The following is an 18,654-nucleotide window of genomic DNA, read 5'->3' on the forward strand; positions in this document are numbered from 1 at the left end:
TGCCATGCAGATTGCATCCATTCAGGAGGAACCCACCCTACCCCAATAAAAGATGCTCAAATGGGACGCATGGCATGTGCATGTGCTCCTCTTTCTTTCTTTCTTTCCGGATGCTGCAACAGGCAACTGCAATGATTCTTTTTTTTATTTCAAGAAAAGCCTCAGACATGTTTGGAATGCAAATATTTTTTACTGATGAGGATGACAATTCAATCCCTATAGATTCAAGTTTTCATCACTTGATCGGCTGATAGCACGACCACGCACGATCTCCTTCGATATACTGAATTACTGATTGCGTTGCTCGCTAGCAGGACAGAGCAAACTGTAAGGTCCTGACAAGTGATAACACAGGTTCAGCCGTTCAGGTATCAGTATCACCAAACAAGGTAGTAGTATCAGTTAACAGTCCAGACTGGCGTACTAAGAAGGTTCTCTTAGAAACGAAGGGACAGTTAAACACTGATGAAACTATACCGCGGGTATCAAAAGCAAATTATGCTGTCCCTTGGAGGGGTCAGCAGATGGGAAGCTAATGTTGATGGAGCATCCGACATAGGATTGTCATTTCAGAGGAACATTATCTGCTGTGCTTCATGAACAGTGGAAAGAACCTTATCTTTTTTCACTCACACTGCATTTCAGAGGATCATGATCTACAGTGCTTCAGGAACAGCTGAAAATCTCCTCTTGCCGTAAAAAAAATCAAAGTCAGAGCTCGGGCAATGAAATTATGAAAATATTAGAGGGAAGAATTTCTGCTGTGACTATACTGCTAATGAGAAAAGAGATACTCCTTTCAGATATGGCGCTTCCACTTCCTGATTGTTGTCATCTTAAAGTCAATATAAAAAGCAATTCTTAGATCATGCATTCACTTTTAAAACAATCTTGTATTGATGTCTCAATAGATGAGCTCAAGTTATTTACTAATTACAAAAATATGAACTAAAGTTGCAAAACATAATTGACACAAGTTTTTACAAAAGAGTCAAGTTATGGTCAAACATACCACAAGCTTATAGAAGTACAAACTGACAATGTGTGTCGTAGCTAATAAAATTTTGGCCTTAAAACTTACTCTAGTCAGAGTTCAGTTTCTTCTCGATGCTTGATTTGCTTAGGATAAAAACACCAACAATGATAAGACTAGCACCTACAAACCACTGTATGAACATACATCAAATTCAAAAGCTGAGTGCAGTTCAGTTACAATTTTGTATACATGTAAACTCAAAAGTGGGGAAAGTGATGTATCAGTATTCTACAGTCTGAGATACACCTGATAATGCAGTGGCAAAGGGTGTGTGGTTTCAACCCTGAGGTCCCGTGTTCAATCCCCAACACGCTCACATTTCTTCTTGAAACTGTTTGGAGGGACATCTCTCCCTCCAAATGTCTTTTTTTATTATTATTATATTTTACAGACTGTACATAAATTCAGCTGTACAGATATAGTAGGCAAGTGATATGTTATTATTGTTGTATTTATGACAGGGTTTGGCTTGTATTTAACTGGTATACAAGGGGGCAAGTCATTGCTCATGATATAAAGCACAAGACCATCTATTTCTCTATCTGAAAAACGGCATCTATTTTAGCATAACAACCTAAAGATCCAGTGTGTTTTCTTTCCTATCAACCAACTGCATGCATCTCTCAAGAATTTTTTCATACAACAGTAAATTATAAGATAATCTTTGTATGCTATGTGACTTTTCAAGCGAGTAATATGAATCCAGATAAAGTGGCCTAGCTTAATAACTAGATTTAATCCTATTTATAATAAATAAACCTACTCATACTACTAAGAAGCAATGTGACAGATCAACCTAGGATACTCTTCCCATGTTTGAAAGGGAAGAAAAAGCCCAATCTAACAGAGGACATAAGCTAACACAAATAAATTTGAAAATTTTTAGCTATTTGATCTGCATGAATAACTAGCTTGATGTGCACGCACTACACAGAAGGGAGAATTCTCATATTACCTTAGAAGGCAGTGGCTCCTCGAACAGAAAGTACCCTGCAAGACCTGATGAAATGAAGTTGGCAGCAAAATTGGTGACGGTTGCTTGGAGGGATGACAGTGCTTTGAGGCTGTTCACATAGCAGCCCCACATTGTCACATTGAAAAGTATCACCATGCTGTATTTCAGAAGCTGTAGAAGGCAATAATAAAGTCAAGTCTCAAGTAACAAAATAGCAGGCAGCACTAGACTACAAGTACACTGGTAGGAGGAACTAATCCGGAGTACAGGTTAAACCGGTATCATTTGATTTGAGGTATTTTCACAATCTGATCCTAAACTAATTGAACCACACATGATAGTTAACTTTTGATCAGCAATTTCCACATTATCCCAGTTATACTTCTAGCACTAAGTCATTAGCTGAAGGGATCACACATCTAACCTCGAATTATCTGATGAATCCGCAACTTCGGATCCAAGTAAGTGACTGTTTCATGCCCATGAACTTGGTAAAATCATTTAATCGAACCAGCATGAACAAATTAAACCCGAACAAAGGCTGAAGCGGCCTATTAAGGTTACAGCGGCAGCCTTCCAAGCAAGGTATGAACAGAAAACAGAATGTTCAGATCGGAGGGAGGTAGAGAGAGAGCTAGTAGAGTACCGGAGGCGCGAAGAACTTGGCGGAGATGGCGGCGAGCGCGGCGTTGAGGCCCGCCGCGAGCGCCCACCCGTAGCCGCCTCCGCGTGCCATCGGAGCTGGAGCTCACCGGAGGCGGAGATCCACTCCACAACTCTGTAGCAGTCCTCTCATGGTGGAGAAAACTGAAGACGGAGGGGAGAACTGGGCCAACGAGCCTGGGTTTCGCTAAATGGGCCTTAGTTGCGAGGAAGGACTGATGAGGCCCACATAAAAAACGGACTACGTGGGCTTTGCTGGGCCTAAATGATGTACAGTACAAGACCGGGAGGTAGAGGGATTGGGGAAGAGAAGCGGCGGCCTGATCAGGCGTCGTCTCGCCGACTCGCGGTGCCGCCGCCGCCGCCGCGGCCAATCGGCCATCGGAGCGCACTCCGGCGGTCGCACCAATCCTCTCGTTTCCATGAGGGCCGGCGCCGGCACCGGGCGTCACCGCCACCACCGGCCGATCGATTGGCGTTGGCGCGCACCGCCGCCCTAGTTGTACTGGTTTGGGCGTGTGGCGAGCGGCGAGTTACGATCCGTGGGTGGATTTTCAGAAGCTGATCCGATCAACCGGAGCAATTCAGCAGGTACACCCTTGAATCCTTGATTTCTGCAGTTTTTTTTTAGAATAGGAATTTCTGCATTATTTTGATCAGACTAGTTAGTGATAATATATATTAGACCAACATGAACAGAGATTTTAGACTGAGTTCATTATCCCGGTATAATAATTGATTAATGGGTAGTAAGCACGCACTACGGTATAATTAATTAGTTGTTGATCCCTTCTACCTATCACGAGAGAATAGGCCTCCTATTTGGAAGATCATCTGTTGTCGTATATAATAATCTTACGGTAGGGATGCAAGCGGGTTTTTTTTAAGCCCGCTTATATATCTCTCTTCTAGTTTATTTTTTCTTCTAAATTTTATACTATCGTGTAAGAAATGAACTAGTAAACGGGTTTTTATACGGGTAACGGGACTAACTACTGGCATCCCTACTTACGGCTTCGTCGTTTGGCAACAACTGGGAACAAGACTGAATTAAGGTCTAGGGATTTGTGGTGATTGAGTGAGACCGCACTAATAACAACATAGGAGTATATTGATTTAGCGAATATTTTGCTTCAGATCTACTACCTAGAGCCTGTCACTATTCTATGCAAATCACATCTGTATTCTCAGGTAGTCACAAATATTCTCTTCTATCAAACACGCCAAATTTGCATAAAGCCATAACACGTACTCCATTCACCTCCCCTTTTAGTAACTGTCAATAGGACTATTTATCTTCAAAACTTTGATCACTCGTCTTTTTTAAAAAAATATATATAAAAATATTTTAGTAAATTGTAGTGTATTGTGTTAGTAAATTTGTATATCGAATTGATACGTGGATTTATGATGTATGTGTGGATTTGTGGTGGATTTGTGATGTATGTCTGGATTTGTGGTGGATTTGTGATGTATGTGTGAATTTGTGATGTCAATGTTCGATTTTGTGATGTTGATCTATGTGATTTTGGTGTAAAATCAATATGCAAAGAACAATGAAAAAGAAAAAAAAAAAGAGGAGAATAGGGATTAGAGAGCCTGGCGCTACCCTCTTTTGTTCCAGTTGGTAACCGGGAATAAAGATCAATCTTTACTCTTGGTTATTTTAACATCTTTAGTCTTGAATTCGTGGTCCAGTTGCAAAACCAGGACTTTAGAGGGTTACCAACCGGGAGTGATGCCCCTTTCTCCAGCAGTGCTATAAGAATCTATATATATAATACAACTTTGTTTTGGAATCTATGATTATGTATATAGCCTGATCAATCGCACAGCCCTCTTGACTAGTGATCACAATCTAAATTTCCTAGAGTTTTTTCTTGATAATATTTGTACAAGTTCAACGAGTTACTAGCTAGTGTGCTGAGTCAGAGTAGCATTTTGTTCTGCACGCGCACCTCTTGCTTTAGTCGTTTCTAGCAAGTTATGCTGACTTCAAATATTATGTCATTAATTACTGTAGAGAGTACAGTGTACTATATATGCCACCCAGCTGGGAGTCAAAGACATTTACAAAGTGCCAATGTAGGATCACATCAACTGGGAAAAAAAAAGCACATTGCAATGCCATGCATCTTATGACTCTGCACAGGGGACAGATCGATTAAAGGTTACAATCACATTTGGGAACATAAAAAGAAGCAGAAGAAAAAAAAAGAGAACAATTTATAAAAATTTCAGCTATAACCATATATCCCATCCGGTTGATGTGATGAACACATCGTGCTGTGAATGCTTTGTCCCTCATTTGTCAAACACACAGATTCCGAGGTCGCCGTCGACGCCGCTCGCGCCGGCGCCGGAGCCGAGCAACCCCGTCCACCTGTCGACCTCGTCTCTCTCGTCGCTGTTGAGAAACAGCAATGCTGCCATGTCGTCATCGCCGTGGTCCAGCGGCGAGCTCACACCGGCGACTGCCGCCGCCGCGGCTTCCGCCGTTGCCTCCATGCTGCCACACTCCCCGGGGCTAAGCTGCGACGCGACGAACTTGTCGAGCGCTCTCCAGTCCGTGGTCGTCGCCACCTTGTCGCCGGCGGCGCGGGCTTTCTTGGCCCTCCTACCGCCATTATCGCCCTTGCAGTCGTCGTCCTCGCCGGCGGTGGCCAGCTGGCTCGGGTTGGGCTGGAGCGGCGCCGCAGCCGCGGAGGGGCTCTCGAGCTGCGGCAGCTCGGCGAGGTGGCTGGAGTAGTGGAGGAGGGCTGTGGCGGCGCCGTCCAGCTCCGCCTCCTGCTTGAACCGCCCGCTCCTGTGCTGCCGCCTCATCTGCGCGTACGCCGCGCTCGGATCGGCGAACGCCGCCGCCGCCGCGGCGCTCATGATGTTGCGCTCGTGCAAGGAGTAGTCCCACGTCTCCACCATGCTCCTCGCCGGATACGCCGTCCTCTTCTTGAATGCTCGGCACACCACCCATCCTTCTTCCTGTAGTACACACATGCAAATAAAGTTAGATACTTAGGTGGTGTTTGAGTCTCCCGAAGATTAAGATTAAATATTTCATGTAAAACGTTGTGGTAATAACGTATAATTAATTAAGTTTTAATTATTATAAACTTGAAAAATAGATTAATCCGATATTTTAGAACAACTTTCATATAGAAAGTTTTCACAAGAAACACACCGTTTAGCAGTTTGAAAAGCGTAGCACAAAAATTCAAAATTTAATCCATTGTTTTAAGAGGAAACGAACGGGGGGGATGTGAGCTGCATTTTGCAAGGTTGACATTGACACCAAAGTATTTGCCAATCATTCGTAAAGTTAGCTAGCTTCCCACTGTGTGATAGTGGAACAATACGAGCTGATAACTTTTTTAGTTTTGTGGTGACATGTTTGCCAAGCAGCATGCAATGGTTTTGATGAGTACTAGCACAAGTTGCATACAGCTTGTAAACAATATATGGCGCATGTTAGGACGTTCACACCAGGGGAAACCCTAACTAGGCCATGCATGCGCATGCAATTGTCTAGGGAAAAAAGGTTTTGGTGTTAGTGGTAAGGTCAGGATGGCATCAACACTGGATGCAGGCTACCTTTATTTGGGAGAGAATAGAAGACTTTGGAAGGCTCACAAAAAGGGAGGCCAATGCAAGACTTATCTTTCAAGAACAAAAAGAGTTGTGGTGCTGCTTAGTGCTACTGATATATTCCTATCTATATGGTCCATTACTAGTGGTACATGAATTAGACATGCTTGCACGCATGTATATCGGCGGCAGATCTCTGTGCGTGCTACTTTAGAAATCTCTGGGCACCATTAGACCTTAACCTCTAATAAGGCCTAAGCTGGTATACTGCATTTTATCTTCAGTTGCAAGTTGCAACACACATATATAAGTATATAATTCAGATATATTTTCTCAGATATATAAGTATGCAATGTGGTCACTAACAACCTTAAAAAATATTTTCTTTTTTTTTTGATAAACCCAGCCTATACATCCAACCGGATATATACAACTTTTTAAAATTAGGAACTTAGCCTATCAAGCATGGAACCAGTTTGCTAGTTTATGTAGAGCTAGCTAGCATGCAGAGAAAATTAAGAAACCAATTAGCTAGTGAAATCGGTATATGTATATACCTGTGGCGGCGCGTTCTCGTCGGTCTCGAGGCGGTACTCGTGCATGATCCAGTCGGTCTTCTGGCCATTAGGCGCCCTGCCCTTATAGAAGACGAGTGTCTTCCTCATGCCGATGAGCCTGCTCTTGTCGTGCACCGCCTTGTCCCTCCCCGTCGCCTTCCAGAACCCCGCCATTGTCGCCCTGTTCGTCCTCGTCCCCGTCGGGTACTTCCTGTCCTTGTAGCTGAAGAAGTACCACTCGCTTTGCTCATCGTACCCGATCCCACAATGTTCTTCATCAATCAACAAACCAGGCAACACAATTAGGATAAATAATGCCACAATGATCATCTCTGAAACTCAAATTAATCATACGATCTCTAGTTGTACCTTGGAGATCCCAGGGTTCGATGCGGTAGAGATCGATGTCGCGGATGACGTCGAGGTCGATCTTCTGGGAGGCGACCTTCTTGCGGAGGTAGTAGCCGACGAGCTCCTCGTCGGTGGGGTGGAACCTGAACCCAGGAGGGACGCATGATTCCATGGCGTCCATATGATCACCAACCTGTGCCTGCACTGCAATTGCATGCACCGTGCATCAGATTCAGCAACACCGTCTTCTAAATATCCATCCACACCCAATGCATGCATGCATCAAATGATATAGCTCGCGAGTGGCACTAGTAGTAAAGAACACATGCAAGTGCTCGAATCATTCGGTGCAAGCAGGCTGGCTATCTTGCGATTTTTTATAGGACACACAAATGCAAAAGCTATCTGCACAGAAGGGCTAGTAGCATTGGTTTGGTCTGGATACTGAATGACTAGCTACAGACTGACTGACAAGGAGTATACTACTACAGTAGTGTGTATGGGTTTCAGTGCTTTGGTAAAATTTAATCCAGCCATGTTGGGTTTGCACTATGGACTTTCTAGGATAAAAAGGCAAAGTACGGCAGAGCCTGGGCAAGAGGCCAGCAGGGACAAATGTAGGAAAGCTACAGGCCTGCGAATGATACTGTCGACTGGTGATATCTCAGAGGCATGTGGGCTATAGTCAGCAACGAATTATAGCTGTTGCAGCAGCAGAAAAATGGTCTGCTATATAAGAGCAAGGTCAATAGTGTAGCCAGCTACTAGCTCCAATAACATCCATGTCATTTTATAGCCAATACCAAAACTAACTAGTACAATAGGTTGGCTATTATATCAACATGATCTCATTATTCAAACAATAAACTTTACATGTGCATGATCAGAAACGCCCTCAACTCTGTGGCTTATATGGCCATTTGTATTATGTAATAAATATGGGTTATCTACTACTCTACTTGAAAAATTAACGAATAACAACACACTTGATAATTCACATAGTATATCACAACCCACTGCTGCCCAACTGCATAATCTATACATGAAAAAAGGAGAAGAACAAAAGGGAAAATAAAAGGAGCTATAGGAAGAGATTAGAACGGACTAGATGCAACAGATGAGACGAAGAATCGGTAGAACAAACATAGACGACAAGCATTCAACAGACAGTGGGAGAAGAAAAGAAAAGAATTAGACCAAGCCAATTCAAATCAAGAAGTTGCTTATTGCTTTGGGTGCCAGTTGCATGCCCGCACCAAGCGCCTCTCAATCCTCCTCTCGCTTTCTTTGTCGCTGAGAACTGGGATTACTAACTTTTTGGGCGCACTGGAGCTTTCACGGCGGAGTTTCACGTCGCGGGAGAAAATTCCGGCGAGACAGGGGTGAGCGGAGGCGGCGTGAAGCGGAGCAAAATGCATCGGGCGGATCGGAAGAGGCACAACAGAAACAAAACGATACACGGGATCGGCGGGGTGGTTGCGGGACCCACAAATGCATGCGTATCTGTGTATCGCTCGGCGCTACATCTAGCGCCCGCTTTGTTCCCTCTCTCCAGTTATCTCTCTTCCACGTGAGAATAATCTGAGTTGGAATATTTTGGAGCCTGCTGATTAGATTTATTGTACCTTCTCTGATTAGTTTGTTCAGAGTTCAGTAATTTGTTTAGAGTAATAAAATTAGGGGCCTTAATTTGTAGCAACAATTAGTGTGACTTTTATACTAGAGAGTGCTGCATATATGTTTTTGAAGTGCATGTGTGCGCTAGATACACGCTAGTATAGCTAGTACTTAAGAACCTCAATATGCATGATTTTCTACTCATTCTGATCATACAGCTCTCATGAAAATGGATTCATGCATGGCTCAATGCAAAGCACTGTACGCAGAGCTTGCCAGGCCTTTATTTTGTACATATACTGTACATAGCTTAGATATACGTACGTACTGTATATAGCTTAGAGCATCAAGTATATATGCAATGCAATATATCTGCAATTAATTCTAGAATTGAATATATCTTAATATTAGCAGCTTTTTATCTAGTTCGCAAACTAAGGGCCCCTTTGAATCAAAGGAATGAAAAAACGGAGGAATAGGAAAAACATATGATTCTGACAGGAATGTAAGTGTAAAACAGAGGATTGCAAACCACAGGAAAAACATAGGAATGACCGTTTGATTGGACCACAGGAAAAACACAGGAATTTGAGGAGAGATAAAGACTCGAAGGATTTCTTCCATGAGGTTCTACCTCTTGTTAAAATTCCTCCAAAACTTGTATGGGAAGAGGCATTCCATAGGAATTTCATAGGATTCCATAGTGTTCATTCCTTTGATTCAAAGGTCTTTGTAGGAAAAATTCCTATAGGAATAAAATCCTCTAAAATTCCTATGAATTTCCTTTGAATCAAACGGGGCCTAATGCCCTCTTTGTTTGGGCTTGGGCTTATTGGCTTAGACTTTTAAGTCAGCTTATTGGCTTATATGATTTATAAGCCGGTGGATTTAATGTTCTAAGTTTAATGGTGGAGTCATGCATCTATCTCACATAAGCCAAAAAAACTTCTCCAACCTAGATTTTGGCTTAATAGTGTTAGAGTGGCTTATGGCTTCAAAAAAGCCAAACGAAAAAGCTGATTGTTTGTTTAGGCTTATATTTTTTGACTTATAAGTTGGCTTATAAGCCTAAATAAAAAGGGTATAAAACATATGGCATTTATACATGGTGCGTGGATGCTGGGGCTAAGCTTAAAACACAACAACCAAAACGAGAAAGCTGCATCGCTAGCATTTGCCGGGCGGATGAGCACGCGCCTGCATGCCGTGGGGCATGTAAAAAAATTTGACAAATTAAAGGTGGGGCTGGGAGCAAAAGATGGAGAGAATAAAAACGTGAGGAGAGGAAGCTAGCTAGCCAATGCCGGGGATCGGAGGGCCCTTTCAGCGATCAGGCCTGCAAATTAAAGGAGAAGAAGAGGCTAAAAAAGCGCCACTAACACTCACTCGATCACTCACTGCTCCGTGAAAGCTATAGCCATGGCATGCACAGAGAGAATGGAAAGCTAACACAGCAGCAGCCAGCAGGGGCACACGACTATCGGTTTTCTTGCACGGCCTCTGACCGTTCTGTCTGTTTGTCGAGGAATTCCATGGCACAGCAGGGACCCTAGCTTAGCTCTGGCCTTGCATTGTGCATTGTGGGCGAGCTGCCTACTGATCCTAGCTACTAGTAGATGCGCTCACATTTGCTGAGATACTGCTTGCGAAGTTGCAACGCTATAGTGCATGCCGATCGTACTACTGGACGGGGAGTGTCCTGTGCAGTGGAGGAGTACAGTACAGCTCGTAGGGCATGCATGGATGGTAGCTCTTCTGTAGGGTGGACACAGAAGGTCCAGGGGTAGATCACAATCATTTTGTGTTTCCCCTTTGGTTTTTAGTATTGTGATGCATGGTTGTTGCTAGTTATATAGTACTTCCTTCGTCACATATTAAGTTAATTTAGTATGGGATGTGTCACATTCTAGTATTATGAATGAACAAATTTTTGTCTAGATTTATCATACTATAATATACAACATCTCATACTAGGAAATACTCTTTCTATGTTTTATGTCTCACCAAAGAAAATGAGCTGATAAGCCTAAATGTGAGGGAGTGGATTTTGAACTGTTGAGAGGACATCACCTCGTTGTTTGCATATCATCTAAATAAATATGAAAATTTTGAGAAAATAGATAATATATGATATATCACTCCACAAACATACAAGTTAAAATCCAATTTCTACATGTTGCAAAAGAAAATTAAACTATAGCTAGTTAACATATATTCATAGCCAATTTTTCTTTTGCGACATGTAGAAGTTAAATTTGACATTCCATGTGTCGTAGAGTGATATATCACATTAATCTATCTTGTTATTTTTTTTATAAAAAAATTATAACCATTAGATGACATGCAAATAATAAGGGAATGTCCCCTCGAGAGCTTGCAAGAGAAATGACAAATTGAGATCTTGCTCAATGCAACGAATTTGAATAACAGGACATAATGCATGATTAATTAATTTATAATATATATATAAGTATACACCATTCATTAATGTGCTAATGAATTGTTAATTTGTAAATCCAGTCCTTTCATGTGAGATCTACCCTTTTTAATTAGGATAAAATTACAGACCGCCTATAAGTCCCGATGTCGGGTATATACCTCATGGCAATGAAAAAGGAATGTTGATTTTTTATTGATGGATCAGTCACTACACTAAAGTATTAATCCTCTAGGGTTGTTATTATGTAAGGATGTCAACTAAGATGGTGCACGCATGCTACCTTGCTAACATTGTCACAGACCTCCTATGGTAGTATATACTATACCAGGTTGGGTCAGAATGGATAGAAAGGGGATGGTGGTCCTAGATCGATATGTACAGTGACCTTCGTATCCGTGTTTAATGATTCAAGAATGAGACAAATGATTTACCAAGATTAATTATCCTAAGTATTGCACATATAGCCTCATGTTCCCAAAAATGAGCATTATTTTAGTTATGGCGATGCATGATATATCTACATTCCACACTTGTGAGCAGCTTATTGATCAAGTGTGTAATGTATTAGATATATCATGCATCGCCATAACTAAAATAATGGTCACTTGTAAAAAAAATTCAAAAAAAAACATTCCACACTTGTGTTTTTATATGGTAGTAGAAATTGGAACAAAATAAGTTATGGAAGATTTCCATGTAGACCAAACTAGTACAGTGCTGGTATAGTTTACATGGCAAAAGGCTACATTAATTTATATTTGTTTTTCTTCAAATTAATCAGACTTTGGAAATTTGCTTGCATTCCGACCATTTTTCCAATTCCAGCCTCTGCATGCAAACCTCATCTAGCTTGGTGCAACAAAACTACTATGCGTGGACTGTATAGCACTTATTAGCTTACTCATATAAGGTTGTTTCGTGTAAAAGAAGTGTTGTCACGCCGTCTATTAATTATTGTACGACGACATATATAAGTGGATATAATTTAGTTCAACATATATATACTTCACAGTGTGTAAAAGTACATACTATAGCTACAGTAGTATATAGTGATCTGAACCGACCATCTTGAGAGTGCTCGTTTAATTTTTATAGCACCATATACCACCATATCCAAAAATACATTGGCCAATCTAAAAGGCAATTTCGGTCTATTTGAGTGTATGATTCAGATCTTTCTTTGGGGGTAAAATGGAACAAAAAGAAAGAAGAAAAAATGGGTTATGTATATGACCACTGCGCTTTCTCGAAAAGGAAAAGAGGTAGATCAATTACTATGATCATATAGGGGGTCAATCAGAAGGATGCAATGTCTCTGTGCGGTGTGACAGTGTTGTAGTTACATGTGAATGAACACATTTATTTGTGTCACATTTATTTTTTACAGTCCTTAAGGTACCACTTTTCTCTTGTAAAATTTGATACCTTGAGAACTGTAAAATTGCTCTATATACAAAACATATACTACCGACACAGAGAATTGTTTGTTTTATGATTTTTATTATAAAAATATTATGTTGAAGTAGCAAATGTAATTCAAAATATATAACTTTACACACATACTACTATGTATGTAGAGCATGCAATAAACAGCTTGATTTTTAATCAATATACATCATATCACATCAGATGCATATGATACCAATACCAGTATGAAGAATTTTTTTAAGCATCTGATTATGATCAATAAAGATCAACGAAGAAAAGAGGGGAATGTAAAAGAAAAAAAACTGAAAAGGTTGCAAATAAACAGGGCATATATATAGCCACATCTTTTTCCATAACAGAAATGAAGAAGTTTCTGCATCGAGATGTATTTGGCCACATTCATAGCTACATCTTGTTCGACTATTTTCAGTTCAAGCTAGCAAAGAGGAGAAGAGAAGTGCTAGAATTTTTTTTCGAAGAACAAGCAGCTAAGGATTTTTGCCTAATAGAGAGGAGCTAGATTGAACAAAATTAAAGAACAGATCAAGATGATCAAACCAGCACAGATCACAGATCGATGAACACACCAACATATATAGCTAATAACTGATCGATCAACCAGTACTGAAACTCACCTCAGATCAAGCGACAGCTTCAGTTATCTCGATCTATACAGATTAGGCGATCGAATTCAAGAAACTCTCTTCTCCAAGGAGAAGCACAAACTCGTCTGTATGTTCTCTTCTCTAGCTGTTGGCAAGAAGCTGGCCTGCGTGTGTGGAAGAATAAATAGCATTGGAGAGGAGGAGATGGAGTTTGCATTGGAGAAGAAAAGAGGGGTCGAGAAGGTGGCGGGTATAAAAAAGGGTCGGGGTCGCTCTCCTTTCCGTCGCGCGTGGGTGAGGGGAATGAAGGCCCTTGGGCCCCACATATGGGCCCACCAGCTGACGTCACGTCGTCCTCTTCCTCCTGCTGCTAGCTGCTACTCCTCTTTCCCTTTCCTCTCCCGGCACTGAACAGTACAGAAGAAGCTCTAGCATTCGAGCATCTATGTCTAACCTTTGCATGTAGCTGATGATATATGTGCCTATTGATCAATCTTGTAGCGGCCAGAACTTAGCCATGATCCAGCTAGGGCCTTTGCATATACCGGCTCTTAGAGTAATTCATACGTAGAAGCAGGTGCAAAGGTATCTGCACCTAGCTAGTAACTCATGCATATATCACTTAATTTAAGAGAGACTAAACCTAGATCTCTCAATGGATTCGGCGGCATGCCATTCCAGTGCTAGATGGCATACATAAGCTACTAGCTATATTTGATATATATTCTGATCAAGAAACTAGAACAGAAGAACATATATAAGTTAGTTATGCATCTCGTCCTCTCTAATTTGGAGAAACGAGGCATGATTAACTTTTAAATGCATGCTTTAGTTTCTGGTGCAATCAAGTGCATGTTAATTCTTGCCAATGGTACCACAATGTGCTTTCAGCTGTTTATAGGACCATGTTGCCCCAGTTGACAGATGAACAAATTGCTCAGTAGAATGAGCTGCTGCTTGTTGCAGGTCCCGTACACAGTTGTCCAGGTATCATGCATGATCAGTCCATTCTATCATTGCAGTAGATTTCTGGGGCGAACGGGTTTCCCTACTTTCAAATTGTGATTGATGCGATATGTTTAATTGAACAAAATGATGTTAACTGTACAGTTTTGATCTGATATGTAAGTAGCAATCACTAGCTGGCTAGCTAGTAGCAGTTAATTTGATTTTGATCACTCAACACAGAAGCCAGTAAAAATCACCGATCTCTAGCTAGCTAGCTTATCAAATGCAGATCGATATATGCAATACAGACATGTCCTTTCTTAATTTGACTATTATTATTCATGTCCTACCTAGAATTTTGTGTTCTCAGATCAGAGAGCAATATGCACCAAGGCTGATGAGGGACTAATTGCGTCTGTTAGCCTTAGCCATTAGCATTAAATCAATTATATTCCAGAAGCATGATCAGTGGGAATTATGATGTCGATAACACAGGGGCGTAGGCATGCATTACACAAAACATGTTGTGCTAAGTATGATGCCACCTACCACTGTTAGGAGCCACAGGGAAACAACAAATCCTTGCGTGATAAGATTGGATCAAATTTGGGAACCCTCGCATCATTCCGGTTCTCATTGCTGGCTAGCTGCTGATCAACTCATGATCAAAGAAAAGCTATTTACAATGATGCAATGAAAGTGAAACAATTTTAGATTTATTTATTAACAAATTGTGATCTGTATTTAATTAAGCCAAAATAATTTCTTCAATTCATTACCTCAGAAAGTTAAAAGTTTTGCCAATATGAACAATGGCATAACTTTCTACATGCTGTGCAGAGCTTTACAACACCAGAATCCAACTCTAACTAACGGTATCATGAGCAAAGTCAAGGAAATCTACGGAGTAGCTAGTGTGCTATAATTGTTGATGATTATTACAAATGTGTTCTAATTCAACTGGGTGACCACAGAGACAAAGCAAGCATTGGTCAAATTTTGGATTAAGGTAGTGTATCTATATTCGATCTTTCTTTTTCGTCAAGCAAAGAAAGCGAAAAAGTTGTGCTTTTTTCCTTCAATAATAAAACCTACATACTACACCCCATTCTAGTCCCCATTCTAATCTTCTGGATGCACCATCTTTTGAAATTTTCAATTGTAAATTAATCAAGTGGTAAACTCACTCAATCTTCTTCGTCACACTGAGTTTGTCTGTTTTCCCCCATAATATAAATACTTAGTATTAATTAGACCTAGTACTCCATTTTCAACTGCAACAACGTACTTTAATTAGATTAATTAATTGCCTTCCCTGAAAAGTATATATACATGTTTGTAGTACTTGATGAACAAGTGATCAGGGAACAAAAAGCTAGAAATATATGGAGTCCAGCTACAGCATAACATACATGTTTGTTCTCTTTTTTTTCCAATAAATATAGCAGACACTGGTGTACTGGAACAAAACAATGATACACTTTTGGTTTTTGGACCATATGAATGTCGTAACACAGAACTTTCAAAACCTAATAAGGATAGGTAGTGTGAGAGATGGAAAAAGATTATGGACACAGGGGCCCAGCAGCCCTGCAAATTGCTTGGGTTTGCATCATGTTCTTGCGGCCGGGTGACTATAATAATGCCGGCCCCTTCATCTATCTATAGCTAGCTACTATAGACATGCATTAGTTTCTCATGAACTTTTGTTTCCTCATCACAAATGTTTTGGTAGAGAGAGATGGAGAGGTCAAATGGGAGGAATTAATTCAGGTAGGACATAGCAGGCGAGCAGCTGCTAATGATCATGTAACCTCAAAACAATCTCACGCGGCGCTAATCCCGATGGGAGCTGCTCTCCACGCTGGAGCACGACATTCCCCTGCACTTTTGCTCCCCGGACGACACGTCGTCTGCAGATCACTCTGGGATTAAACCCTAATTAATTCAGTGGGTGTGCCCTGGGTTACCCATGTTCTTGCTGCAGGGTTAGAGTGGCGCAGCATTAGGGAACAGGGGCCAGTAGGATATTATGTATAGACGGGTTCACTTTTCTTGTCTCTGCAAGCTGTTTCTGTTCTTGGTTGACATGTTGATAAATTTAAGATATTTCTTGGTCTACACGAGCACTTTAACCTTACTGTCTAGTTAGTAGTTCATTATATTAAGAATGTACATTGCCATTAGCCTGCGCTGAAGAGTGATTAGCAGCTTAATTAGCATATACCTGAAGGGAAGGCAGGTTTAATGTGTGGAACAGAGTTCCAAATTGATCATCTAGATAGAGGACATGTTCTGGTTTCTGGTCAGCTTCTAATTAATAACCTTGCTAATGTTCTATCTCCCGGCCTCTAGCTATGGAATATACGTACTAATTCTTCAATTCATCATGTGCTTGACAGTTGACACCGTATGCAGCAGCATTGAAGCTAGCTAGCTGATCACCACATATTTCTTAAAGCGATGCGCTTTTCATCTGGCATTGCACACATATTTGCACATTACTACTATACACTTCAGCAGCTGCATGCGATCGAAACATACAGGAACAACAGACTGATCAATCGATCGGAAAGCTGTAACGGCACGCCATGTTTCTTTCTTTTCTTTCTTGGTTAAGGCTGGCTGATGACTTGTCCTTTCTTCCCCCACCAAGCATGTAACAGCATCTCCCCAAAAGTGCACTTAACAATAACAGGATAAGCTTAGCAGCTGTTACGCCTCACCCGTACATAAGCATAAACTACAATCGTGTGGCCAATAACTGGGCGTCCAGGTATATACTAATCATGCTACTCCCGATGATGCATCTAGAACTAGCTAGCTAGCTCCCAATATATTCATCTACTTTTAGGCCCACACATTGCAGTACTGAATCCATGTGTCTGAAACTATGTACTCCTAGCAGTAGCAGTATATAGCAGTAGCACTAGTAATGTAGTATAAAACAGGGTACATATATACGTAGCAACATCAAGCAAAATACAGACGTGTTGGTAGGACAAGAAAAGGAGGTCAAGTTGCATATTGCCTGGGGCCGGACACCGATGGACAATGGTGACCCTACCTGAAACGATGCAACTCGTCGAGAGGTCCAGACATATGGAAAACGTCTGAACTCGACACGTACCTAGCTGCAGCTGACTGATGCTGCCTTGGCTAATGGTATGGTCGATGATCCAAAGGCTTTACGTACAAGATACACTAGATGCAAAGTACACATACACGTCGTTTTTGTACTCGACGTCGTTTTAGGCTACGAGGATTTCCACTTGTAAGCACGAAGGTACGTCCATGAGAGTAACCTCTGACAGGTTATTTTACATGTGGCAGGCTTGGAGCAGTTGCTAGCTACTCCAGCTTGCACAAATGTGTTCAGACGTCGAGTTGCAGGCAGTGTGAATGTGCCATTTGTATGATCAGCATGTTGATGTGTAGATGCAGCCATGCATGCAGATATTGCGAAAGCAGAATGAAAGTTAGCTATCTTGCCACAAATCGAGTGAATACAGTGTTTTGTTTGCCTTTCGTCTATTCCTCAGAACGCTAAAAAGCGCTGAGATTTTTTCCCATGGAAAGGTTGTTCTTTTCACAGTACAGTACACCGGCAGGCACATATTGTTGCCTCTAGAAACTCGCCATTGTGGCCCAGGCCAGCCGGCGATGCAGAAAAGTCAAAAGTTGTTCAGAACTGTACTTTATCTGTGATGTGACGGGCACAATACATGGATGCTGTGTTCAAGATCATATCTGCTGTTAGCCTGTTACTATAAGATCATATCAGACCGAGCAGGAATGCAGGATATTAAGGAGTATGCATAAAAAGTTATTTTTCATACTTAACTTTCATTGGTTGGTCGGCACCATGCGTATCTTTGAAATGCTGTAACTAACTCTTCTTACCTTGGTTAATTAATCGTTTTACTTAACCGGATGGCGACTGACCAAAATATCCTGCAGCCCCAGAGTAACGGGCTAAACGTCGCTATCAAAGTTAACCCCTCTGCTTCACTTTGCATCATTAGTTACCTAAGCATATGATAACATTTACAAAGTCCCATTTAAACTCGGATAGTGTGTCGGCGTCCACGGCCGCCCCGGCAGGTAACATTATATTGGTTTCTGGATGGGAAAAAAGACAGACGGTCCCCATATACAATTCAAACTCGATCGAAAGTCATACATATAATGTTACATGCGTGCATGCACCAATGCAGATCACTGGCCGGACGTACTGTAAGTTTGGACTGTAACAGCATGCAGCTGGTATCCAACCACGCGGGGCAATAACCAATGGAACGGTGGTAAGTGGGGCGGTGCATGCATAGTGCGGATGGGGACGGCACGGCTCGTCGCCCATGCACCGCGTGCGCTCCTCGCTCGGTCGATCGGTCGGTCCGAAAGATTAGCCCGGGCGGCGCCCATCCGCCCGCCCAATCATGAGCACCTCGCGGGTCGCGGCATCATTTGCT

At 41.6% G+C, this 18,654-nt stretch overlaps 2 protein-coding genes and 1 long non-coding RNA gene across 7 annotated transcripts; 1 reads left to right on the forward strand and 2 right to left on the reverse strand.

Moving 5' to 3' along the window:
* Positions 1-343: 343 nt before the first annotated feature.
* On the reverse strand, positions 344-2,765 carry LOC4331476 (uncharacterized). Of its 4 annotated transcripts, none has more exons than XM_015775244.3 (3): positions 2,638-2,765; positions 1,992-2,162; positions 344-684 (listed from the first exon to the last, which is right to left on the reverse strand). In XM_015775244.3, the coding sequence occupies exons 1-3, from the start codon at positions 2,725-2,727 to the stop codon at positions 667-669; spliced, it is 279 nt and encodes a 92-aa protein (XP_015630730.1). In that variant the 5' UTR covers positions 2,728-2,765; the 3' UTR covers positions 344-666. The 4 variants fall into 4 exon arrangements, with proteins under 4 accessions (XP_015630730.1, XP_015630729.1, XP_015630728.1 ...); XM_015775243.3 differs by having other exon boundaries at positions 344-689; XM_015775242.3 differs by lacking the exon at positions 344-684 and adding an exon at positions 874-1,156.
* A 198-nt stretch (positions 2,766-2,963) lies between these two features.
* On the forward strand, positions 2,964-17,929 carry LOC136355784 (uncharacterized). 2 transcript variants are annotated; one of them, XR_010740162.1, is made up of 2 exons: positions 2,964-3,245; positions 17,516-17,929. It is a non-coding gene; the product is annotated as an uncharacterized lncRNA (long non-coding RNA). The 2 variants fall into 2 exon arrangements; XR_010740161.1 differs by lacking the exon at positions 17,516-17,929 and adding an exon at positions 4,678-4,931.
* LOC4331478 (NAC domain-containing protein 105) lies at positions 4,669-13,400 on the reverse strand. The gene is made up of 4 exons (XM_015775228.3): positions 13,265-13,400; positions 7,163-7,348; positions 6,794-7,065; positions 4,669-5,633 (listed from the first exon to the last, which is right to left on the reverse strand). The coding sequence occupies exons 2-4, from the start codon at positions 7,323-7,325 to the stop codon at positions 4,959-4,961; spliced, it is 1,110 nt and encodes a 369-aa protein (XP_015630714.1). The 5' UTR covers positions 7,326-7,348; positions 13,265-13,400; the 3' UTR covers positions 4,669-4,958.
* Positions 17,930-18,654: the final 725 nt, after the last annotated feature.

Source organism: Oryza sativa, chromosome 3 (assembly GCF_034140825.1).
Source record: "Oryza sativa Japonica Group chromosome 3, ASM3414082v1".
Taxonomy (NCBI): Eukaryota; Viridiplantae; Streptophyta; class Magnoliopsida; order Poales; family Poaceae; genus Oryza; species Oryza sativa.

Excerpts from the sequence above, each read along its gene's own strand:
- LOC4331476 (XM_015775241.3), bottom strand. The coding sequence starts at position 2,727 with ATGGCACGCGGAGGCGGCTACGGGTGGGCGCTCGCGGCGGGCCTCAAC. Across the intron at positions 2,163-2,637 it reads CCAAGTTCTTCGCGCCTCCG|CTTCTGAAATACAGCATGGT; the intron begins GTACTCTACTAG and ends TGCCTTCTACAG. Across the intron at positions 1,167-1,991 it reads AGGAGCCACTGCCTTCTAAG|TGGTTTGTAGGTGCTAGTCT; the intron begins GTAATATGAGAA and ends ATGTTCATACAG.
- LOC4331478 (XM_015775228.3), bottom strand. The coding sequence starts at position 7,325 with ATGGACGCCATGGAATCATGCGTCCCTCCTGGGTTCAGGTTCCACCCC. Across the intron at positions 7,066-7,162 it reads CGAACCCTGGGATCTCCAAG|AACATTGTGGGATCGGGTAC; the intron begins GTACAACTAGAG and ends TGATTGATGAAG. Across the intron at positions 5,634-6,793 it reads ACGAGAACGCGCCGCCACAG|GAAGAAGGATGGGTGGTGTG; the intron begins GTATATACATAT and ends TGTGTACTACAG.